The sequence below is a fragment of the Eleutherodactylus coqui genome, chromosome 6 (assembly GCF_035609145.1).
Source record: "Eleutherodactylus coqui strain aEleCoq1 chromosome 6, aEleCoq1.hap1, whole genome shotgun sequence".
NCBI lineage: Eukaryota > Metazoa > Chordata > Amphibia > Anura > Eleutherodactylidae > Eleutherodactylus > Eleutherodactylus coqui.
Genome location: NC_089842.1, coordinates 203,631,080 through 203,657,113, shown reverse-complemented (window position 1 = coordinate 203,657,113; position 26,034 = coordinate 203,631,080). Strand labels below are relative to the sequence as shown.

Below are 26,034 nucleotides of genomic sequence, written 5' to 3'. Positions count from 1 at the left end.
AATTAGAATAATAATACTAATAATATTCACTTTTTAATCTCTCTTCTTGGGGCAGCTCTCTGTGCCCTCTCCTAGGAGCATACTACTGTGTATTAAAAAAATCTATTTTCCGAGGTTAGCTGTTAACCCTTAAATATGGCGGCTAACATTAAAAAAAGAAAAATTGATGCAGAATGCCGAGTTTTTAACAAAGAATGGACTTCTAAATATCTATTTACTGAAACCAAAGGTAAAGCTGTGTGTTTAGTTTGTGGAGAGCAGATAGCTGTATTTAAAGATTACAATTTGCATCGCCATTATGAGACTAAACACGGAGAGAAATACAAGAACTTAACGGAGGCAGAGCGGGCACGGGTATCTGAAGATTTGCTAGCAAAACTGCAAAGTCAGCAAGGATTTTTTAAAAAGCTTCACTCATCCAGGGATGCAGCCGTAAAGACCTGCTTTGTAGTATCCTACAAAATTGCAAGAAACAGTAAGCCATTCTCTGATGGGGAGTTTGTCAAAGAATGTTTGGTGGACTCTGCAGCGCTAATTTGTCCTGAGAAAAAAGAAGCATTCGCAAATGTGCCCCTCTCCAGGCGAACTATAACGAGACGGGTCGAAGACATAGCGGGGAATTTGTTGGTCTGGCCCTCTAAAACCATTCCAATTTCTCATGTGGCCCCATGGGAAAATTAATTGCCCACCCCTGGTCTAACTGCTCTTACAGTAAAGAATCCCTTTCTATGTTGGTGATGAAACCTGCTTTCCTCTAAACGTAGCGGATGTCCTCTTGTTACCGTCGCAGTCCTGGGTATAAACAGATCATGGGAGAGATCCATGTGTTGTCCCCTCATGTACTTATACATAGTTATTTGATCGCCTCTTAACCTTTTTTCTAGAGTAAATAATCCCAATTCTGATAGCCTCTCGGGGTATGCCAGTCCCGTCATTCCATGTATTAGTTTAGTTGCCCTTCTTTGAACCCCCTCCAATACCGTAGCATCTTTCCTGAGCACCGGTGACCAGAACTGTACGCAGTATTCCATGTGAGGCCTGACAAGTGCTTTATATAGTGGGAGGATAATGTTCTCGTCCTTCGCCCCTATACCTCTTTTAATGTACCCCAAGACTTTATTTGCCTTTGCAGCAGCTGACTGGCATTGGTTACTCCACTTTAGTCTACAATCCACTAGTACCCCCAGGTCTTTTTCCATATCACTTTTCCCTAGTGGTACCCCATTAAGTGAATATTAGTGACATCCGTTTCTCCTGCCCATGTGCATAACCTTACATTTATCATCACTGAACTTCATTTGCCATTTTTCTGCCCAAGCCCCCAGCTTATCTAGGTCAGTTTGTAGCCGCACATTGTCCTCCGTTGCATTATTTTGTATAATTTTGTGTCATCTGCAAATATTGATATTTTGCTGTGCAGCCCCTCTATCAGGTCGTTGATAAATATATTGAACAGAATGGGGCCCAATACTGAACCTTGTGGCACCCCACTAGTGACTGTGGCCCAATCGGAGTATGAGCCATTTATTACCACCCTCTGCTTTCTATCATTGAGCCAATTTTTAACCCAATTACACACGTTTTCACCCAATCCAAGCTGTCTCATTTTGTATATTAGCCTATTATGTGGCACGGTAGCAAACGCTTTAGAGAAGTCCAGATATACACGATCCATAGACTCTCCCAGGTCCAGCTTAGAGCTTACTTCATCATAGAAACTGATCAGATTTGTCTGACATGAGCGACCCTTTATGAATCCATGCTGGTGAGGAGTTATACCCTTGTTCTTCTTGAGGTGCTCATCGATGGCGTCTCTCAGAATCCCCTCGAAAAATTTTCCCGTTACTGAAGTGAGACTTACCGGCCTGTAGTTGCCAGGCTCACTTTTGGTCCCCTTTTTATAAATTGGAACCACGTTGGCAATGCGCCAATCCAATGGTGCAACACCAGTCTTGATAATGTCTAGAAATATTAGGTATAGCGGCCTAGCTATCACATCACTTAGTTCCCTTAGTATCCTTGGGTGTATTCCATCTGGGCCTGGCAAATTATCGATTTTAATCTTCTTTAACCTGTTCCGCACTTCCTCCTGCGTTAGGTATGACATTTTGCGAGGGGTTTATTTTATTCCCCTGTATCTCGTGTGGCATTTCCTTTTCGTTTGTGAATACGCTTGAAAAGAAACTATTTAATAGATTTGCCTTCCCTCCATCATCTTCAATGATTTCCCCTGCATTATTTGTTAAAGGGCCAGTGCTCTCCCTGCAAATCCTTTTGCTGTTAATATAGTTGAAAAATAGTTTTGGGTTGTTTTTGCTCTCTTTGGCGATCAGTCTTTCCGCCTCCTCCTTGGCAATTTTGATCGTATCTTTGCATATTTAGTTTTTTTCCCTGTAAGATTTTAGTGCTTCTTCGCTGCCTTCTTGCTTTAGTAGTTTGAACGCTTTCTTTTTTTCGCTTATTGCCCCTCTTACCGTCTTGTCGAGCCACATTGGTTTCTTTTTGGTTGAGATCCTTTTATTTTTTTTTATTTTTTTAGAACGACGGGGGTAAAATCTTAGGTCGTGATAAGCCCTGTCCCCTGACGTGTTGGCACTTTGCAGTAAATAAGTGGGTTTGGGGTTGCAGTTAGGGCACTTGGTCTCTAAAAGGTTCGCCATCACTGAACTAAGTCATGGTGTTGTTAGGAGACGTGACACTGGTCTAGGGGGTGTAAATATTGTCTAAAGCGTATAGTAAATGTGCTGCACAGTACTGCATCCGCACCTGTTTTTAGGCACAAAGTGATCTTCCTAATCTGCCCCATTAAAGATCATTTAACTGCAGAGTTCTCCTTGCCGCATCCAATGGGTGAAGACGGCCCAATACGTATAACGCTGGCGCAACATGGAGCAGTCTTCAGCTGCTGGAAGGAGCCGTAAACAACCGATAAAGAAGGAGCACTCCAAAGGTAAAGTGCAGGTACTCTTTAAGGAAAACCAGAAGAACCAAGGAGTTGCTTATAAGTATTACTGGGTAGCTAACATTCAATTACACTTATTGTTGAAAAGTTTGCCCAAGGCAAAATAAAGAGCGTACTGAGAGATATTTCCTTCCTGCCAGGAAATGACAAATAGTCCTCATTCAGACAGGCAGGTATACCCATGTGTAACTATGCGCATTCTGGATGGAACGCCCAGACCTGTTCAGGTTAACAGAACTGCAGGGTGTCTGGGTGATGTAACTGAACTATAGCTAGTCAAAAACACGTACAACACGCAGATGGGATGAATAACTTGGACGGCTACAAAGTAATTCATCAGCCTAGAACAGTGATGGCGAACCTTTTAGAGACAGAGTGCCCAAACTGCAATCCAAAACCCAGTTACTTACTGCAAAGTGCCATCATGTCAGGGGGCGGGGCTTATCACGATTTTACCCCCATGGTTCTAAAAATTACCCCCATGGTTCTAAAAAGGACAGGGCAGCTTCAAAATAGACAGGGTGCAGATTTTGACTGCTTTTTGGATGCGGAAATACTGCAGAATGTCCTCAGCAGAAATTTCTGTGGAAAATTCCGCAGCATTTCCACATCCAAAAAGCAGCCAAAACCTGCATGCTGTCTATTATGAAGTGGCCCCACCAGCCCGCAGCGGCCCCCCCAGCAGTAACAGCGACAGCCCACAGCGGCCCCACCCCCAGTAGTAACAGCGACAGCCCACAGCGGCCCCACCCCCAGTAGTAATAGCGACAGCCCACAGCGGCCCCACCCCCAGTAGTAATAGCGACAGCCCACAGCGCCCCACCCCCAGTAGTAATAGCGACAGCCCACAGCGCCCCACCCCCAGTAGTAATAGCGACAGCCCACAGCACCCCCCCCCACCCCCAGTAGTAATAGCGACAGCCCACAGCACCCCCCCCCACCCCCAGTAGTAATAGCGACAGCCCACAGCGCCCCACCCCCCACCCCCAGTAGTAATAGCGACAGCCCACAGCGCCCCACCACACCCCCAGTAGTAATAGCGACAGCCGACAGCGCCCCACCACACCCCCAGTAGTAATAGCGACAGCCGACAGCGCCCCACCACACCCCCAGTAGTAATAGCGACAGCCCACAGCGCCCCACCACACCCCCAGTAGTAATAGCGACAGCCCACAGCGCCCCCCCCACCCCCAGTGGTAATAGCGACAGCCCACAGCGCCCCCCCCACCCCCAGTAGTAATAGCGACAGCCCACAGCGCCCCCCCCCCCCCAGTGGTAACAGCGACAGCCCACAGCGCCCCCCCCCCCCCAGTGGTAACAGCGACAGCCCACAGCCGCCCCCCCCCCCCAGTGGTAACAGCGACAGCCCACAGCCGCCCCCCCCCCCAGTGGTAACAGCGACAGCCCACAGCCCCCCCCCCCCCAGTGGTAACAGCGACAGCCCGCCCACAGCCCCCCCCCCCAGTGGTCACAGCGACAGCCCACAGCCCCCCCCCCCCCCAGTGGTCACAGCGACAGCCCACAGCCCCCCCCCCCCCAGTGGTCACAGCGACAGCCCACAGCCCCCCCCCCCCCAGTGGTCACAGCGACAGCCCACAGCCCCCCCCCCCCAGTGGTCACAGCGACAGCCCACAGCCCCCCCCCAGTGGTCACAGCGACAGCCCACAGCCCCCCCCCCCAGTGGTCACAGCGACAGTCCCCAGCCCCCCCCCCAGTGGTAATAGCGACAGCCCACCCCCACCCCCCCCAGTGGTAATAGCGACAGCCCACAGCCCCCCCCCCAGTGGTATTAGCGACAGCCCACAGCCCCCCCCAGTGGTATTAGCGACAGCCCACAGCCCCCCCCCCCAGTAGTAATAGTGGGGTTTGGGTTGCAGTTTGGGCACTCGGTCTCTAAAAGGTTCGCCATCACTGTACTATACAATATCACAATCCACTCTTCATTTATACAGCAAAACCTTAGGCCGGGCTCAGACAGCCGTAATATGCTGCGTGCCACCCGCAAGAAAGATGCCTCCGGCACACAGCAAGTACGCAACAGCATTGCATACTCGCTGTGTGCCGCCAATCGCCATGCTCTATCTTGGCATGTATGTGCACAGAGTAGTGCATGCTGCGATTCTTCTTGCACCCATTTTTTGCGCAGCTCCTGTGGCCGCCCATGCGAGATTAGTACAGCGCGTCGAGCTCATAAATTTTGCATGCATGATGTGGTAGACCAATACGCTTGCATGCGATAGCTCTTAAACAAATTGTAAAACACAGAAGTGCAAATTAGCTCAAGCAGACCATGAAGATAAATGAGGGTGGTTTCACATCTGCGCCTGGGGTTCATCTTTCCTCTTCGATCAGGGATCAGTAAAGGAGAATCCCTATGGACGAACGGCTCTGTCTCTGGATGGAACCAAACAGCGCCGGGCGGACTCCATTGACTATAATGGGGTCTGTCCATTTTCCACTCAGCAGCCCGGCTTCTGGACTGCATGCAGGACTTTTTCTGCTGTTAGGCTGGGTTTACACTGGGTGGATTCCAGGCGGAGATCTCACGGTTTGGCCGCAGTGAAAAAACGCGAGATTTCCTACGGGAATCTGCTGCTTCAAAAAAGGCGGCACTTAGCCGCGGGTTTTGAAGCGGCCCGGCCGCACGCTCTTCTGCTGCGGCCGGCGCTCCCATAGAGGAGAGCGTGGCCGCAGCGGAAGAAGAAAAAAAAATGAACATGCTGCGGCTGGCGAATCCACGCAGCAGCGCCAGCTTCTGCCAGCTTTGCTGCGGCGGATTCGCCGTCCCATGTGGAGGAGATTTCTGCTGTGGTAAAATTCCATACAGAATTTCCGCGGCAAATCCGCCCAGTGTGAACCCAGCCTAATTCTTAGCCATCTCTGCAATGGAACCTCCAGCCGGAGGTCCCAACGTGGATGTAAAACCGGCTTTAATATTTTTAATCTCTTAATTTTTACTAATATGTGGATTTTGAAAACAACACAAAGAGTACAAGAGGGACCTGGGCGGCTTTAAGTGCAGCATTGTTCCAAGTTCTATTTACTAGATTACTTCAGAAGGGCTCCGTGATGCAGGGATTATTCCCATTACCAGATTTGAAGTCGGGAAGGAAGTTTTTCCCTAAAATGAGGATGAATTGGCCCCATTGGAGTTTTTTTTGCCTTCCTCTGGATTAATAGACTGATCTGTCTGGTCTTTTCTAGTCTTACAAACTGGTAACTCTGTTACATGAACCCAAAAACAGATGAGTAAAAAAATTAACAAAACTTACCAAACAGTCGGGAAATCCGACGGTTTAATCCTTCAAATCTGCCTTTTTCATCAAACATGGCGTGTACGCTGCAGATTTAGCTCCCAGTAAGACAGACACTTCATGAGCTCCCAGTGCTGGGAAAGGTGTGGAGCGTGTGAGATCACAGTATCACCTGCGCCACCTCCCTCCGCCTCCAGACAGGAAGCCGAGCGTCAGGAGATCCTCGCCCTCCCACATCACACAATGAGCTGTTCTCTGAGGGAACTTCACATGGAAATCATCTTCCCTTTTTACTTTTCCGCACCTTATACCATCTATAAGCAGCTTCGAATGATACTTCTAAACACCGTATTTACATGGGGATCTCGCTTGAAAACCTGCGGCATTGCTATTCTGAGTGCGAAAACGCATCACTACACATGTAATTCTCATGTATGTGGGGGGGGGAAGAAAAAAAAAAATCTAATATTTTAATCCACTCGCCAGTTCAAAATTAAATTGGGAAAAAGACCTCCAAGAATCTTTTAGTGCAGACCAGTGGGCAATGGCATTTCAACTCAAAACTTCCCACTGTATAAATCATCTCGAAACCAACAGAAAGCTGCTGTACAGATGGTACTTGACTCCCTATCTTTAAAGGGGTTGTCCCGCGCCGAAACTTTTTTTTTTTTTTCCCCATAGGCCCCCCATTCGGCGCAGGACAAACCCAAGGGATGTGTTAAAAAAAAAATAGATATATTACTTACCCAAATCCCCGCTCTGCGCCTTCTTCTTTCTTCCTACTTCTTCCTTCACCAAGATGGCCGCCGGGATCTTCACCCACGATGCACCGCGGGTCTTCTCCCATGGTGCACCGTGGGCTCTGTGCGGTCCATTGCCAATTCCAGCCTCCTGATTGGCTGGAATCGGCACACGTGACGGGGCGGAGCTACGATGACCAGCTCTCCGGCACGAGCGGCCCCATTCACCAGGCAGAAGACCGCACAGCGCAAGCGCGTCTAAAAACGCCAGAAGAAAGCGAAATTAGATGGAGCCATGGCGACGGGGACGCCAGCACCGGAGGGGGTAAGTGAATAACTTCTGTATGGCTCATATTTAATGCACGATGTATATTACAAAGTGCATTAATATGGCCATACAGAAGTGCTGAACCCCACTTGCTGCCGCGAGACAACCCCTTTAAGCCAAATTTTCACCCCAGCATTCCAATATTTGCTGGAGATGTCAGAAACAAATTGGTTCACTGCTACATATATGGTGGTCATGTGAACTTCTTAAACCCCTATGGGATCAAGTATACTTAGCATTGTGTTCAATTTTGCACTCTGAGGGTGCATTCAGATGACCGTAAATCGGCCGGGTATTCACGCCGGCCGATATACGGTATATCTCTCTGCAGGGGGGCAGCTGGAAAAGCCGGGAGCAGTGCTCTGAGCTCCCGCCACCTCTTCACCTCCTCTCCGCCCCTCTGCACTATTTGGAATGAGGAGAGGTGGGATGGGGTGGAGCTAATTCCCGGGACTTAGCCCCGCCCCATCTCGTCTCCTCTCATTCCAAATAGTGCAAAGGGGCAGATAACTGGTGGAGAGGGGGCAGAGAGGGGGCGGGAGCTCAGAGCACTGCTCCCGACTCTTCCAGCCTCCTCCCCCTGCAGAGAGAGACGCATGTATCGGCCGGTGTAAATACACAGCCGATATACGGTCATCTGAATGAACCCTAACCTTAACCCCTTGAATGGCGGGATTCTTACCACCCTGTCAGACCCACCAGGGCAGGTTTTTTAAATGGGCCAATCATTTAATTTCGACTAATTTTGCAGTCGCATTCCAAGAGCCATAACTTATTCATTTTTCCATTGACACGGCCATGTGAGGGCTTGTTTTTTACAGGACAAGTTGTACTTTTTGATGGCATCATTTTTGGGTATATATAATGTATTGCATAACTTTTGTAAAAAATTTTGTAGAAAGATTGGGGGGGGGGAAAAGAAATTCTGCCATTTGTTTTTTGGATTTCATTTTTACAGCGTTCAGCATGCAGAATAAATAGTGTGATAACATTATTCTCTGAGTCACACGATTCCGGCGATACCAAGTTTATACGTTTTTTTTATGTTTTGCTATTTTTGTACATTTAAAACATTTTTTTTTCTTAAAGGTTTGCTTTTGTGTCGCCACATTCCAAGAGCCGTATTAATTATTTCTTCCATTGCCAGAGCCCCAGAAGGCCTTGTTTTTTATGGGATGAACTCTAGTCTTCATTTATCTAATTTTCAGGAACATGTAAAATTTTGATTGATTTTTGTTCCATTTTTTCTAGGGACAAGATTAACAAAATCTGTAATTCTGGCATGTTTTTTTTATTTTTATTCTTCAACTGCATTCTCTGAGCAGTATAAATAATATATTAAAGTACTTCTACAGGTCAGTACGATTATGCCAATACCAAATTGTAATAGTTTTTTCTTTTTCGCTACTTTTTCACACTTTGAACAAAATATATATTATTTGTTTTATCGCTGCATTCAAAGACCCCGAGCATTTTAATTTTTTTATCAACAGAGCTGTGTAGGGGTTTTTTTATTTTGCAGGATGAGTTGTACTTTTTAGGAGTACCGTTTGTTGATCCGTGCAGCATTTTGATCACTTCCTATTCTGTTTTTTCTATGGCGAGATAGGCTAAATTAGCTATTTTTGCCATGTTTAAATTTTTCTCTCATGCTGTGCACCCTACAGATTAAATAATGTACTAACTTCCTTCTCTGGGTCATTGGGAACGCAGGGATACCCCATGTGTAGTTTTGTTTTTGAGTTTATTTTTACAAAGTAAATGGAAAGAGGCAGAGTTTTGGCGGTTCTATTTTTTTTTATAACTTTTTTTACAATTTTTTTAAATCATTTTTGTCCCTTTAGGGGACTTGCATAATACTTTTTTTTTAAATTCTTCTAATACTTTGCTATGCTGAGGCACAGCAGGGTATTAGACAGGCTATGACGCTCAGACAGAGTGAGTGTCATAGCCTAATTTAGCTGGTAGTCCCAGAGGCTATATTAAAGCCTAGGGGTGCCACAGAGACCTATCAGGACCCCCTGATCACATTGCAGGGGGGTCCGATGGTGACAGAGGGAGCCCCCTCCCTCTGTCAGCTCTTTACATGCTGCGGTCGCACAGACCGTGGCATGTCAAGGGTTAAACAGCAGAGATTGGAGGTTTTCTCCGTTCTCCGCTGTAAGAGCTGGTGCCCAGCTATCATCTGACAAAAAAACAAAACAAACAAAAAAAAAAAAAAAAACAGGCATGTTGGTGAACGCGATATTAGGCCACGATTCATGCTAGCCTGCATGAAGTTAGCCTTATCCTCCAACTTTAAATGCACAGAGGCAAACTTGGATTGGATACGGTGAGTATACAGTGCATTGATAAGGTCCATGTGCGTGTACCACCCCTGTCAAAGGGACGGACGCGGCTGTGATCATTGGGCACTCCGTGCAACCTGTAATTGTAAAACTCTATAGAAACCGGATCTCGGAATGTCATTTGTCAGCTGTAATTGCTCAAAGGAAACATAAGAGATCCCATTCACAAATAAATGCTCTGAGGAGGTGACCCCAGAGTGAACGGAGTACCTTACACCGGGATACACCGTCTGTGGCCAGCACCTTTCCTTTAGGCTACATTCACACGAGGGAGCGCGATACTGTGCAGTTTTTCACGGTAAGGTGGTAAAACGCATAAACATTTTTTGTGAACAGGCGATTCTCAGGCACGCTTTTCATGCGCGTCATTAGATCGCAAGGGTTTTTCTATTGATTTCAATGGACAACATCACATTGCACAGCATGCGAGTGCCGTGCGATGTCTTTAAGGTCCTAATGGAAACAATGGGTGACGTGTTCTGAAGAACACACTGCGATTATTATCCTCACAGCATCGCTGAAAGGAGGGGGGTGGGGGTTGCTCTTATAAATAAGAGAATTAAAAGAATGGGGTTCAGAGGCAAGTTTTGTGCGTCTTTGTGTGACTGTAGCCATAGTTATGGAAAAGGGGTCTGCTATTTCATCTGAGGTTATAGGGGAAAATAATAGAGACACATGATTCTACAGGCTTAGCTAACACAAGCGTGCAGATATAGCATATACCACTGGGTTTTGCATGCAAAATACGCTAAACCAATCTCTGGCCATGGTGCTGCTCACATGAATTGTGCGAAATATCAAGAAAATAGCAGCATGTTATATCTTAATAATAATATTGCATTTATAGCATGTTATATCGCGCGTACTATGTGCAATACACACCACGATAGTACATGGCGACCCGCAGCAAGTTCTTGGCGTGTACTGTATGCTCATCTCGCACAGGCAGGACGCTGTGGGATATGCTCAGGTGAGCTCTCACACTAGCGTGCGCCGGCACGTGCCGCATGGGGAACACGCAGAAGTACGCAGTACACCGCGCTGTGTGAGAGGCAGCATTGCTGCTAAGGTAAAGTTAGTGATAGGTCATCGTCATGGGATGGTATCCTCAGTACAGGGATGCTGATAAATCATTTGCGCTGGCAACTTACTAGATTGGTTTCCCAGCTAAAAAACGACAGTTGACAGAAGACGATGCAGCGTTCTGCTTTTTCTTTCAGGAGCTGCAAGTATTCGTTACCGGCCGCCAATGGACTTGGAGTCATTAATGTACACCTGCTGTAATTCAGTGCAGTGTGCCCACAACTCCTCAGATAACCGCCGCTAATAGGGCTAGAGATGCAGGAGGTGGCATATAGATACACCGAATCACATATGGCACATGACTAATCCTCGTTTTCGCAAATTTAAATCTACTCTCCAGACCTACTCAGGTATGCTCGGGCTCCCATTGAGAGCAACTGTGGACTAAAAGGCCCCCCCCCCCCCCGGAGTATTATAAATTGCACACGTAGTGTGATCATTGAACCTATGACTTCAGTAATTATTTGACGGTTGAAGTAAAATGGCTCTCTTGCAAACAATTAAGATTGAACAATACCTCTGCAGCGCCACCTATTGGAAAAGCAGCATTCCTGCCACCCAATGTTAGACTCTTTACCAAAGCCTTCTCACAATGACAGGTCTCCGGCACACTTGCTTGTAGTTTCGCCCCAGTGCTTCCTAGTCAAAAGTTCAAAAACCCTGCTTTCAGGAACCACTGGCTCTGATTGGTTCTTGAGCGCAGCGGCTCAGCCAATCACTGCAGCGCTCGATGAACCAATTACAGCCATAGCATTGAATGGGTAGAGCTTATATTTCAAGCCCCCCCCAAAATCCTGGCAAAAGAGCGCTATAAAGTCGTGCGACTTTGTAGAGACACAAAAATGGCAATATCGCCACAAGAAAACGCAGCGATAGCGCACAGAACACAGATGCAATATCGCTGTCGCCCGTGTGCAAGAGGCCCAAAAGTCTCCTCACTCACCATCTAGATGCTCTACTTAAAGAGAAAAAATACCCTTCCCAACTCTTGTAAACCAAGGATATGCAGCTGCCAGGAACAAAGAAAAATCATTGAACGTTTCCTAGAGGAGCCCGCACCCCAGACATTACAGGACATAAGAGAGAAATCCATGGGAGTCTAGGGGTTCCCTCCGTCCGTCCCAAACGAAGTGATCCCCGTACTCACAGTATGTAGCACACAAGGAAATAATGCAAAAAAATGCTCGCTGTAATAACACAAGCCGACCATGTGATAGTCATGTACATTATTTGTGGAGAAGAACAGAAAAGCCTGAAGGCACAACCAGCCTTACAGCAAACAATGAAGTGAATCACAGTAAACAGCGTCCTACATGGCAGAGAAGTTGGAGGATTTCTATGTCGCTTTTAAAAACTTCAGCGACACATGAAGTATTCAGGTGATTAACTGCAATGGAGCGGCTACTAGATATCAGCTTCTCCATATCTTCTTCAGGAATGTCTGGTCCCATTACACCAACTGTACTCCGGAGTGCAGGCAGCTAAAGTGAAGTCCCAGATAGAGGTTGTGTCCACCACCGGAAAAGCCAACAACAAGAGCCGCGATCACCTACCTCCCTTCTCCATATCACATCATGGAAGAAAAGACATCAAGGCAAGATGGTGGAGCACCATCTGAGCGAGCGTGCCGGTCCAGGAATTTGCAGGGAAACTATGCTGCAGCACCGAACAGAGTCTCCTGTGATTGCAATGGGTTTGTTCACATTAGCGTATATTTTCACACAATATACGCTCATGTGAAAAAATATACGTGCCATGACCTATTTTGGTGTATATTATGCACCGCAATAAGCTACTGCAGTGAATGGCTCAGTGCACATATGCAGTGAAGACGCAGGAAACGGTTTTCCTGCATATATGTGAAACATTTCAATGGGCCCCATCTACGTTACTCTTTGCGTGCGTAAATACAAAGTGTATTTCGGCACACTGCCGTTGCAGCTGAAGAACACAGGTGTAAGGGATTTAGTAGGTAATAATGACTCCCCCATATAGTGAACCCCCTTAGTAGCCTCAGTAGTAAGTGTCTCTTAGATAAGTGGCTACAGTAGTAACATTGACCCCCATTGTGGCCCCAGAAGTAATAAGTGACCCCCATAGTAATCCCAGTAGTTATAGCGACCTTCCTAATGGCCATGGGACAGGCAGCGTCCCTACAGGCATTCCACCCACCAAGTGGAGGCAGTGCGTGACTAATAAACTCTCCCCTTAGCACCTGTGCTGCATACAGCTTGGCTGCACTGCCGCTGCTTCACCGGACCTGCAGGCTGCGTGAATAGAATGATACATGGCCAGTGGCTACATAAAATGAGGCGGCCATACATCTGTCCATTGTATGCGGTAGCCACGCCCCAAAATACAGGATTGAAAAAAACAAAAAAACACTTAACTTGGATTGCAACTGAAAAATGTTTTGTGTAGTCTTAAAGGGGTTGTCTCACGAAAGCAAGTGGCGTTAAGCACTTCTGTATGGCCATATTAATGCACTTTGTAATGTACATCGTGCATTAAATATTGGCCATACAGAAGTTATACACTTACCCCCTCCGGTGTTGGCGTCCTGGTCTCCATGGCACCGACCGCAGCCTTCTTCTGCCTGGATTAGACGCGCTTGCGCAGTCTGCCATCTTCTGTCCTGCTCCAGCGTGCTTGCGCCGGAGAGCTGGTCTGCGCATGCGCAGAAGACCTGTGCGGTGCGGGCACGCCAGAGCGCCCCTTTCAGCGGGACAGAAGAAGCAGACTGCGCAAGCGTGTCTAATCCAGGCAGAAGGCGGCTTCGGTCGGCGCCATGGAGACGGGGACGCCAACACCGCAGGGGGTAAGTATATAACTTCTATATGGCTCATATTTAATGCACGATGTATATTACAAAGTGCATTTATATCTATACGTTGTCCTCGTGTGCAGGGGGGGGGGGGGGGGGGGGGAGATGGAAGAGCCAGGAGCAGGAACTGAGCTCCCGCCCCCTCTCTGCCTCCTCTCCGCCCCTCTGCACTATTTGCAATTGGGAAAGGTGGGACGGGGACGGGGCTAATTCTCGGAACTTAGCCCCACCCCGCCTCTTCCCATTACAAATAGTGCAGAGGGGTGAAGAGGGGGCCGGGAGCTCAGTTCCTGCTCCTGGCTCTTCCATCCTCCCCCCCCCCCCCCTGCATACGAGGACAACGTATATCGGCTCGGCGTAAAAACCGTGCTGATATACGTTCGTGTGACTTCACCCTAAAAAAAAAATTTAAGATTGGGGCACTTCCCCTTTAAGAGTAGGCTAAGCTGCTCAGCAAGTCAGACCCACCTCAGTGGGTCCTGAAAACATTGGAGCTTGGCCTATCAGTGAGGTCGGAAGATGCCGGAGGGTGCTTTATGACGGGGACGCCAGCACCGGAGTGGGTAAACGTATAACTTCTGTATGGCTCATATTTAATGCACGATGTATATTACAAAGTGCATTAATATGGCCATACAGAAGTGTATAACCCCACTTGCTGCCACGGGACAACCCCTTTAACAACACAGGACATACAGTTACATCCTGTGCTTTCAGGGTTTATAGTGAGAGGAATCAGGAGCTGATCCAGCTCCATACAATGTGCGTCTTGGCTGTTTCTAAGGCCCATTTCACACAAGTGTTTCATCGCGGCCATTTTACCATGATAAAACAAAAGAAGAAAATCGCGACCGTCTGAAACATTGGATTCGAATGCATTCATTTAATGCAAACATCGTGGCCAAATATGCCAGGAGATGTTTTGACACAGCAGGCCTCACAGTTGGCGCTCGCTGACAAAGTCGTGATCAGCATTAATGCTATGATACTATGTACGCAATATGTCCAATGAGGACTACAAAAAAAAATAAAAAATTTGTTTAAGGCCTCTTTCACGCAGGCAACACAATATCGCTGCAAGAAAAGGAGAAAAATCGCATTGGTGGTCTGTGCGATATCACGATTTTGTGTCACTACAAAGTCACATGACTTTGTAGCGCTCTTTTGCCGTGATTTTCGGGAGAAAAGGGGGTGGGAGTGCTTGCTGGAAACATAAGCCCTAACTGCATTAAAAAATATATAAAATAAAAGAATACATCACCTCTCAGGCGCTGTCAGTTCCCCACACGTCTTCCCTGGAGCTCCAGCAGATTTGCTTGAAGTCTTCTGTCATCACTTCCTGGATTGAAGATTCAAAATCCCCACCTCCAGAAAAAGCTGGCTGTGATTGGTTCTCGAATGCCACGGCTCAGCCAATCAGAGGCAGCGCTCGATGAAACAATCACAGCCATTGTATATTGCATTGAATGGCTGGGATTGGTTCATCGAGCACTGGTTCTGGTTGGCTGAGCCGCGGTGCTCGAGAACCAATCACAGCCAGCGCTTTCTGGAGAATTTTGACTCTCCAATCCAGGAAGCGGTGAAAGAAGACTTCAAGCAAGTCTGCTTCAGGGGAGATGTGTGGGGAGCTGATAGCACCTCTTAGGTGATGCAGTCTTTTGTTTGTTTTTTTTTCTTCATGCAGCTAGGGCTAAGTTTAAGGCCTTTACAGTAGGATTTCATGGGCTACAAAACATTGTAAATCGTAGTAATATTTAGCAACCCGAATTTTTTTTTCCTTGCAATGACACAGGCTACAAAAGATCACTAATGTGAAGGAACCCATTGGAAAGGAGGGGCTTCACATACATGTGATTTGTAGTATTGTCGCATTGCGACTAAATCACGCGATTTTGGCGCCTGTGTGAAACCAGCCTAAAAAACAAAACAAAAAAAAAAAAAAGCAGTAAAAAAGTTGTATGTATCCTAAAGTGGTACTAACAAAAACCTACAGGATGTCCAGCGAAAAAACGAGCCCTCATACAACTGTCAATTTATGTTGTTCCATGCATTTTTTAGCAGTAGTACAGATTTTTTTTTGCCGCAGTGTGTATGGCATGAATACAAGACCACCCCAAAGATGGTGAAATTTCGTATTGCGGGAAGATACTTAGTAGGTCACTGTCTACACCAACGAAAATGGGGGAGGAGTGGAGGGAGGGCTTAGTGCAGTTAAAAGGAAAATTAAGATTAAAAAAGGTAATGCTAGAAGTCTGAACAATAAGGTTGAGGAACTGGAAGTGATAATGTCTGAGGAAAAGAGACATAGTGGGAATAACTGAGACCTCAGATGAAAGCTGTCACTTGGCGGTAAATTTTTAGGTTTATATTTTGTTCAAAAAGAATCGTAAATAAGAGACGGGGGCAGGGGTTTGTCTTTATGTAAAACCCTGTGTGAGGGCTCTTTCACACGACAGTATATAAGCAGGTATTTACCTGCGTATATACGCCGGCCATCTAATAGAATGCATTGAATCGACTGCATTCATTCACATGGCGCAGCGTGTATACGCAGGTAAATAGCTGCGTAAAAACTGTTGTGTGAAAGAGCCCTAAAACCCACACTACAGGAAAACATACGAGAGGGAGATGAACAAGTGGAGCCAATATGGGTAGAAATACATGGAAGGAAAAGCAAAATCCTCCCAGGGGTTTTCTGTAGACCACCAAATATAACAAAAGCCATTAAAAATCTATTACTCAGGCAAATAGATGAAGCAACAAATCACAGTGAGTTAATTATTATGGGAGACTGACTATTCAGATGTAAATTTGGAAACTGAAACCTGCGGATCTCATGAAGGAAATGAGTTTCTGCCAATAACTAATGAGAATTTCCTTTCTCAACACTCAAGCAGACAAAGCACCAGATCACAATGATCAAAAAGGGGTCAAATAAGGAACCTGGAAACTACAGGCCGGTAAGTTTAACTTCTATTGTGGGTAAAATGTTTGAGGGGTTTCTAAGAGATGCTATCCTGGAGTACCTCAAGGAAAATAGCTGTATAACTCCATATCAGCATGGGTTTATGAAGGAATCGCTCCTGACAAACCAATCTGATCAGCTTCTGTGAGGAGGTAAGTACTAGACTGGACCGGGGAGAGTCATTGGATCTTGTGTATCTGGAGTTTTCCAAAGCATTTGATACTGTGCCGCATAACAGGTTGGTATATAAATTGAGAATGCTTGGTCTGAGTGAAAATGTGTGTAAGTGGTAAGTTACTGGTCAGTGATATAAAGCAGAGGGGGGTTATAAATGGTATATGCTCTGATTGGTCACTGTTACGAGTGGGGTACCAGAGGGGGCAGTATTGGGCCCCATTCTTTTTCATATATTTATTAATGACCCGGTAGAAGAATTGCACATTAAAATATCAATATTTGCAGATGATACAAAACTGTGTAAAGTAATTAACACGAGAGGACAGCATATGGTTCGAAATGGAACTGGAGATACTGGAAACTTGGGTAGAAAAGTGGCAAACGAGGTTATTACAAATCTTCCCAATTTGAAGCACCAATAATCTCCTGCTGTACACGTTGGGTATTAATGTAACTTGATGCCACCATGAAGTCCTGGTGGAGTCAAGATTGACAGGAGGGGAGGGGGGGGGGTGACATCCCCTAATCCCAATTGGCTGGAGAGCTGGGTTACCTGCAGGTCCTGACAGCCAAGTAAGGTAATGGTGCGGCTGAATCCGGGGAGGCCTGCACAGCAGTACGCTGCCAGCCCCAGCTGCAGCAGAGAGACCCTTCCCCTCCGATGGGCCTGAAGCCACCACCCTGCTCTGTCTAGAAGTGCAGAGCCGGGTCAGCACGAGGGAGCCCATACTGCCCAAAACTGCCTTTGCATGGTGGAGAGGCAGAAGACCTCAAAAAAGGACGCCGCCGTCACCGAGGAGAAAGCCGGACGGCGTCAGCGAAATGACAGGCAAAGTGCACTGCCATGACCGAGGAGAAAGCTGGACGTCATCACCGACACGAGAGGCAGACGCCGTCTGGGAACACTGAGCCGCACGGTGGCACGGACCACACAGCCGCCTGCCATCACGGAGCACGCAACCTATGGGCCAGACGAAGGAGTCAGACTGCTGTGTCGGCTGGTAAGCATCTCTGAAATGCTGGACAGGGCGGAACACACAGGCTCCAGTGCCTGGATTCCTTTCTGCCTGACATGGAGGCTTAGACACACGGTTTCTTTGCTTGTTAGCCTTACTTTATTACATGTAAATGCTGCCATGTTACACCAGTAACATGGCAGCATTTACAGGGATGAATGTAAGTCTAGGAAGCAAAGGAACCTTCTGCGTAAGGCTGCAGTGCTGGCATAATTCAATGCACACGGTCTTAGGACCTTTGTGCCTTGACCCCTTGGGAGCTGGGGGTGTGAGAAGGGCATGCCTCCTGTCAAACCCCTAGCTTCTGGTGGCGTCAAGGTACAATAATACCTACACGTATGGTTTGTGCAAAAAGTGGAATTCACTCTGTAATTTTCCTTATGAATCCAGCCTTTAAAAAAATCGCGTCAGAATCCGTGGCATCTTACTGCAGTTTGTGGCACAGATTAGCCCTGTCAATCAGCATGCGGAATTCCAACAGAAAAAAAAAATGCATTTCTGCGAGTTTCTTTATCAAGAAGTGACATCTCACTTGTTGACGCAGAAATGCTTGTTTCAGTGGCAGAATTTCACATACCGATTTTGCCAATTGACGGGACTAAATCTACGAGTGGATCCGCAACCAAACTGTTGCAAAATGCTACTAAAAATTCAGATGTAGTTCTTCGAGTTTGAATTCACACTGAACATTCCGCAGTGAATTCCACACTGTGAACATACCCTGAGGCCTCCGTCACAGAAGTGTATGGTTGTGTATTACAATACTAATCTCCCGTAGACTCCAACTGTGCTTCTCACACACAGCGAGAAATACTTGTGCATAAAAAATGGCAGCATGTACTATCTTGACGTGTATTATGCATGCATACACGCCAAGATGTATGGGGGGGGGGGTTGTCGAAATCGCTGAGACCCCCACCGATCTCGAGAAACGGGGCCCTCACTAAGGCTTTATGTCCACTGGACAATTATAATTACAAAATCCGCGCAGGTGTCCCGTACGCGTTTTCCACGGCCATAGGGATGCATTGGCCACCCGCAAGTAAATACCTGCGGATGTCCTTTTTCGCTGCCGCGCGGATCGCACGAGCGGGGAATCACCCGCAGCACGCTCCATTTTCTGCGGGGCTCCCACAGGCTTCCATAGAGGCCTATGGAAACCACCCGTATCCGAGGCACACCCGCAGCTGAAATTCTGCTCTCCGGCTTGAGAGAGCCGGAGTTCCAAAAAAAAATAAATAAAAAAGTGCACCTCCGCCGGGCCGAAGAAAAAAGATCCGGCTGCGACGGAGGGAAGAACCGCTGCGTCCGGACAGGTAAGAAAAATCAATCTTCAGGCCACATGTCCGCGAGAAAGGAAGGAATCACTGCGGGATTCTGCATGGAGAATTTGCGCGGGCCCGAATTTCCTAGTGGACATGAGGCCTAAGAGAAGGGCAGGATATGAGACCCTCATTATTCAGATTGATGAGATCCCCGCTGATCAGCAAGCTATTCCCTATCCGAAGATTACTCCTGTCGCCCGCCTCCATTCATACCATGCTTCCTCGATAATAAGCCCTCCCCCGATTTTCAGGAGGGGGGGGTGGAGGATTTGAAATATAAGCCCTAGCTACACTACATGAAAAAAAAAAGGAAAACTGACTAGCAGGCGCGGTTCGGGTCCCTTCCGCTGATCTCCGTCAGGCTTCCGTGTAGTCCTCAGCGCCGACAGAACATACCCCGCCTGCAGCAAGAGATTGCTCTCATTGGTTCATTGAGCGCCGGCTCTGACTGGCTGAGGCAGCACTCGTGAACCAATCACAGCCATTAGGTATTTTGTTTTTATGTCTGCACAAACTGAACGAGGAATGGTAAGCCAAAGAGTTTCATTATTCAGTCTCTGCCGGTGTTCACATGATCCAGCGAGAATCTGAGCGACAATCATTCCATGTAAAAGGGCCCTAATGCCCAGAGCGAGGCAAAAGTGTCAGACGTTTCAGAAAGTGTGGCAGTATAAGGCTCCACAAGTGGGATCCTGCAGTACAGGGCGACCATGTGCCAGCCGCTGACCCGGCCGTCTGCGTACCTGTCCACTGTCTTCTTTTCCCTGCTACGGATGTCCCAGCTAGCGCACATGCGCAGTACAGGTGACGCCGCGCCGTCACTAGGCAATGGTGCGGATCCAGCGACCATTCTGCAGTGATGATTGTGGAATGGCCGTGGGACCGACAGCTTCCATTGACTTCAATGGTAGCAGTCCGTGCAGGGCTCACACAAAATCGCAGCATGCTGCAATTTCTTCTCTACAGGTGGGGGGGGGGGGGGGGGGGGGGGAGACAATAGATTTCTGTTCGTGGATGTGTTGTATATTGCCATAGCGTGCTATGGACTGGATTTGACAAGCTGTGATTGTTTTTTCCCCCTGCATCGCGGTGCCACGCAGGAAGACATCACAAATATTCTTTTCCACCCAAAACATATTCTTTTGCACCCAAGTATACGGTAGAACGTTCGCAGTCTTGCATTGAGAAGTGTGCCCCATTGTTCCGCGAACACTAGCCGATTGTACACATATGCGCAGCTCGGGCCTTATGGGTACCATTCATACAAAATGGGGTCAGAATTCTAAAAGTCGCTTCCATTAACAACCGTCTTGCTGCGTTGGGAGCGCAAGACGGTTTATATTCAGACAGTTTGGGGGAAAAGAAAAAAAACAGACATAACTGGAAAGCCACAAGTTCTGCTACTGCAGCAATTTGTAAATGCCAAGCGGAGAGAATGGCTGTGCTGTGCCAGCTTGACAAGAACCCCCTCCCACCACCAACATGTCCTCTCCCGGAGCTACCCGGGGAGAAAACACTATTCCACAGACACCTGCTACGTCAGCACCTTCCCGCAGATAGTGCGGGCCGAGTACTGCAGGCAGCCCAGCGGCCGCACAGACCAGAGGAGCCGCCGCTGCAGTGACAAACAGGGCGACAACATTACCTCACGCCGTCCGCGGCGGGCGGGAAACAGCTGACATTCCTGAGGAGGTGAAGAGTATGGAGCGTCTCCCCAGAGACCTCCAGGAAGTCCCTCACAGACTGGGTGCAGCCGCACCTCCCCTCAGGCGGGGCCATCCTGCGGAGGGGACAGCTCAGTCCTCCTCACACATTCCTCCTACTAGCGGTGCTGCCGGCATCTTGGAATAATAGTCAGTATGATGGCGGCAGACAGCTAATAGCTCCTAAAGACTCAGCTAAGCTTCTTACCCGCTCGGCCAAGAGCACCTTCCTGTGGGAGGCTTCCTTCTCCTCCAGCCTCCAAAGGCAGCAATTTTGTACACAAGACTCCCTGCTAATCATTAACCTCGTGGGGATGCCGGCATTTTTAAAAAATTGTTCTCGTTTTCCGTTTTACTTTAAAAAATCCATACTTCTGTATCCGTCGCGGATATCCGTCGCGTTGTATTTTGCGATGGTACTAGTTAACGCACCGAGAACAGTTTATAACATTGAAACGAGTGAAATAAAAAAATGTAAAAAACAACACAATTTCGTCTTTTTTTTGGGCAGCAGCAAAAAGGCCGCTTTGACTCTATACTCCGGGTCAGTACGAGTATGATGAGAACCATTTTACAGGTTTTTTTTAACGCGGTTGTACTTTTGAAAAACAGAATAGCGTTGGGAAAAAAAATAACATCTTTTGACAGCCATAACTTGGCTGCCCGCACACGAACGGGTCGGATTCCGTGCCTGTCCGCAGTCTTCATAACCTGTGCTGTGGATTCTGCAGCAGACCAGAGGCCGCCTTTACACGGTCTGATATACGAAAGCGCGCACAGGACTCAGATTTTCGTGCCGCATCCCAACTTCAGAGGAGAACACTGCTGGATTAAGGGAGCGATAACAAAATACATCGCCCAGCTCCCTGTCACGTCTCCCAACAACACCATGACTTAGTTCAGTGATGGCGAACCTTTTAGAGACTGAGTGCCCAAACTGCAACCCAAAACCAACTTATTTATCGCAAAGTGCCATCACGTCAGGGGGCGGGGCTTATCACGACGTATGATTTTTACCCCCGTCATTATAAAAAGGACAGGGCCGCTTCAAAATAGGACGCAGATTGTGACTACTTTTTAGATGCGGAAATGCTGCCACATGTAAACATACCCCAGCAGTAATAGTGACCCCTACAGCAGCCCCAGCGGTAATAGTGACACCCCACGGCGGCCCCGGCGGTAATAGTGACACCCCACGGCGGCCCCGGCAGTAATAGTGACACCCCACGGCGGCCCCAGCGGTAATAGTGACACCCCACGGCGGCCCTAGCGGTAATAGTGACACCCACAGCAGCCCCAGCAGTAATAGTGACACCCCACGGCGGCCCCGGCGGTAATAGTGACACCCCACGGCGGCCCCAGCGGTAATAGTGACACCCCACGGCGGCCCCAGCAGTAATAGTGACACCCCACGACAGCCCCAGCAGTAATATTGACATCCCACAGTGGCCCCAGCAGTAATATTGACATCCCACAACGGCCCCAGCGGTAATATTGACATCCCACGGTGGCCCCAGCGGTAATAGTGACACCCCACGGCGGCCCTAGCGGTAATAGTGACACCTACAGCAGCCCCAGCGGTAATAGTGACACCCCACGGCGGCCCCGGCGGTAATAGTGACACCCCACGGCGGCCCCAGCGGTAATAGTGACACCCCACGGCGGCCCCAGCAGTAATAGTGACACCCCACGACAGCCCCAGCAGTAATATTGACATCCCACAGTGGCCCCAGCAGTAATATTGACATCCCACAACGGCCCCAGCGGTAATATTGACATCCCACGGTGGCCCCAGCGGTAATAGTGACACCCCACAGCGGCCCGCAGTAGTAATAGCGCCCCTTCCCCATTGAGACCCATATACGTACCCCATCCTCATCTACTCACCGCTGCTGCTAGCCCTGATCCCAGGTACACACTGTGACATCAGTGTGTGCTGCCAGACACCTCCGGTACTGGTGTATCTTGTCACCACCGGAAGCTAGGGGTGTGACAGGGTTTCCATGCAGGAACGGCCCTGTCACACACCTAGCTTCCGATTGGCTCTTTGCAAGCAGGTTTTAGTAGCAGCATGTGCCAAGCTTTTTGCCTGGCCTCCAGGGTTACGCCAGTGCCCCTAGACTCATAACACAGCGCTCCTGGCCACCCCCGCTGCTGACACTGCATTCCCAGCCCGCCACGCTCATGACCGTGCGCTCCCATGCCCCACTTTCCCCTGTGGCTGCTGTCACTGTGCTCCCCGCTGTCCCACTCAATGCTGGCTGTGTCTGGCCATGTGCCCCCGCCGCCACTGTCCTCCCCCCTGTTAGCCTGCATGCTGCCACTGTACGTTTACCCCACGCGCCGGCCCAGCGGGCACACTGACAGCGGGGGACCAGTCTCGCCAGCGGACACTGACAGCGGGGGACCAATCCCGCCAGTGGACACTGAGAATGGCGCAACAGGCATGGAATATGCCAACCCGCCACTGCAGTGAAGAAGGGAGCGCGCCGGCATGCCAGGACTGACAGCAGAGGACCAGTCGCAGCCGCGGAGCAGGCAGGGAAGGTGCCAGGCTGCCACTGCAGTGAAGAAGGGAGCGCACCAGGGACACTGTCAAGGCAGAGAGGGAAGACCGTCAGGGAAAGGTGAGGGAGTACGCTGAGGGCATGTCTCACCTGCCAGGGCCATTTGTCCTTCCTGCCCCTGCCAGTATTCAGTAACGTGGTGAGCGGCAGATGGCTCTGCGTGCCAGCAGAGAGGGCTCTGCGAGCCGCCTCTGGCACGCGTGCCATAGGTTCGCCACCACTGACTTAGTTTATGGTGCTGCGGGGACCTGACAGGTTCCCTTCAGAGTTGTCCAAGTTTTTTTAATTTTTCAAAGATAAGTAAAAGCCACACTCACCAGATTGATCCCCCACAGCTCTGGTCCTCTATCCTGGACTTTGTTTATATGACTGCCGCAGAGTTAGGAATAGGAACCCATCTGAAAGCAATGGTCCCCTGGACGTGCCCAAATATTTTGATCCAAATATGTGCTCAGAATCTTGCATTTCCATGCAGTTTGTATACATAACAGTTCTCTGCAGATATGATAGGTGTAGCCTGCAGATGCCTGGGGCTCATGGCTCATGTGCGCTTGCATGATTCATTTATTTGTAGGAAGTGCTGACTTTGTTTTTAGTTGTATATGCAAACAAAGCCTGGCAGGGAAATGGGTGAGGCAGGAGGGGATCAAAGTTCTAAGTAGGTTTCCTTTTTTAACCTACATTTATTGGACAAAAATATCAGAAAGTCCCCTCATTTCATGGGCGCAAAAAGTTAAGCAACTTCTGTTGTCATATGTGCATTGCATATGGATAACTCCAGGCAGGCAACACAGAGTAGACCCAGAAATGTCCTCCAGTCTACGGTTGTCTTGAGGTGCTGCAGGTTCTAGTACCATAATAGATAGAGGGTAATTGTCAACTAAAACTAGGAGTGGGTCCAAAACACAGACGGGGTACAAATCTTTCTCTTTCCCTTTTTTTCTCTGATGGTTTCACTCCTGGTTTTGGCTTACAGATACTAATACAGTTCTATGAATGAGGGCTTTGCCATTTCTACCACAGACTAGATTAAAGAGTGCTCACACTTGTGGCCTTATCCTCGAACGGTCTCTGGCTTGCACCAGATCATAAATGACAGGGGAATACAGGACTTCAAGTTGCGGCTATTATTTGTGATTTTTTTCCATCCATTCATGCAGCCAGCTACAGCGAAATCCAGGAAATTTGCTAAACTCCCTCCCTCCCTTTTCTGACGGCTCCCATAGGCGTCCATGGAGCTTCCAGCGTTGTTTGGTCAAAAGATAGGGCAAGGCCAAGATTTTTCTGCAAAATGAAATGTTAGTAGCTGAAATAACACACTTTTGTGCCATATTTTTTGATTGGACATTTTTGCACGCAAAACAATTGTTCGTCTGAATGAATACATTGGAAACCAGTGCTTGAGATGGCCGCAATAATTTTGCGCGGCTAAATTAGCCAGGACATAATGCTTGTGGGAATAAGGCCTAATTGTGGGAGTTCAACTGCTAAAAATATGCTGCAGATTGTGGTGCAGATATGCACTAAAATACGCTAGGTGTGAACATACTATAAGTGCAGCTTCAGACAAGTGTATTCCAAAATACACTCGCTCCTACACAACTTTGTTAGGCTGGATTCAGACGAACGTATATCTGCTGGGTTTTCACGCCCAGCCTATATATGTTGTCTCTCTCTGCAGGAAGGGGGGGAGCTGGAAGAGCCAGGAGCAGTGCTCTCTCAGCAGCCACCCCCTCTCTGCCTCCTCTCCGCCCCTCTGCACTATTTGCAATGGGGAGAGGCAGGGCGGGGCTAATTCTCAGAACTTAGCCCCACCCCCGCCCCGCCTCCTTTCATTGCAAATAGTGCAGAGGGGGCGGGAGCTCAGTTCCAGCTCCTGGCTCTTCCACCCCCCCCCCCCCTGCAAATGAGGACACGTATATCGGCTCGGCGTGAAAACCGAGCCAATATACGTTCGTCTGAATCTAGCCTATCTCATAGAATAGAAAATGCCATATTTGTTTGCCCCTGCGAGAACCCCATGCGCAAAAAAAAAAAGAGATGAGTATGAAGCTATTGAAATCAACTCTATTCTCTGTGTTTTGCGTGCGGGAAAGGAGCCCTAAGGGTGAATGCCCACGGATGGAATTCCGCAGTGGCAAGGTTCTATTGAAGGTAATAGCTTTCTGCCTGCCGATGCACACATGTGGATTTCTTCTGCGGGAAAAAAATCGCGGTATGTTCTTTTTTTACCGCAGATTTCTGCAGCAGGAGGGCTCTATTGATATCAAGGGATGGAGACCGTGAAAATCCACGCGGAAAATTACAATCACTTGCTGGCACTTTTTTGTTTTGACTACCACAGCGGTAGTTCACTGGCGTATTCCGCATCGCTTGTGGCCATGAGCCCTAAGACTGAAGGAACAGCACAGATTAATGCGGTTTTTTTTCCAGTTCAAAAAACAGAGCCAAAGCAGATTGCATCATTGCAGGTTTTTTTCACATTGCTGTCAATGGAAAACAAACAAATGGAAAACTATCAGTTTATTTCCGTTCCTCTTTTCTGTTTTCTTTACATTTATCAGCTCCCACAAGATAACAGCTCGACTGTTACAAAAATGACTAGTGTGAACGGGCCCTTAGGCAATTTTTCTATGCGATTTTTAGATTGAACAAATCCGACCAAAATTGAATGGAAATTGATTTGAATGGAAATATTCACATAGACATTATTTTACTCACATGGACATTCCGAGTAAAAAT

The 26,034-nt window shown here is 48.1% G+C and overlaps 1 protein-coding gene across 4 annotated transcripts in view; it reads right to left on the bottom strand.

The window, feature by feature from the left end:
• The window catches only part of LOC136633129 (pleckstrin homology domain-containing family G member 3-like), a 63,687-nt gene extending 40,013 nt beyond the window's left edge, over positions 1-23,674 (bottom strand). For 2 of the 4 annotated variants that reach the window (XM_066608627.1, XM_066608628.1), the window contains exon 1: positions 6,235-6,380. In XM_066608627.1, the coding sequence (XP_066464724.1) occupies positions 6,235-6,292 (58 nt within the window). In that variant the 5' untranslated portion in view covers positions 6,293-6,380. Of the gene's footprint in view, positions 1-6,234; positions 6,381-20,667; positions 20,825-23,609 lie in introns of those variants that run through there. The other 2 variants (XM_066608630.1, XM_066608629.1) reach the window with 2 other exon arrangements.
• Between the last annotated feature and the right edge of the window lie 2,360 nt (positions 23,675-26,034).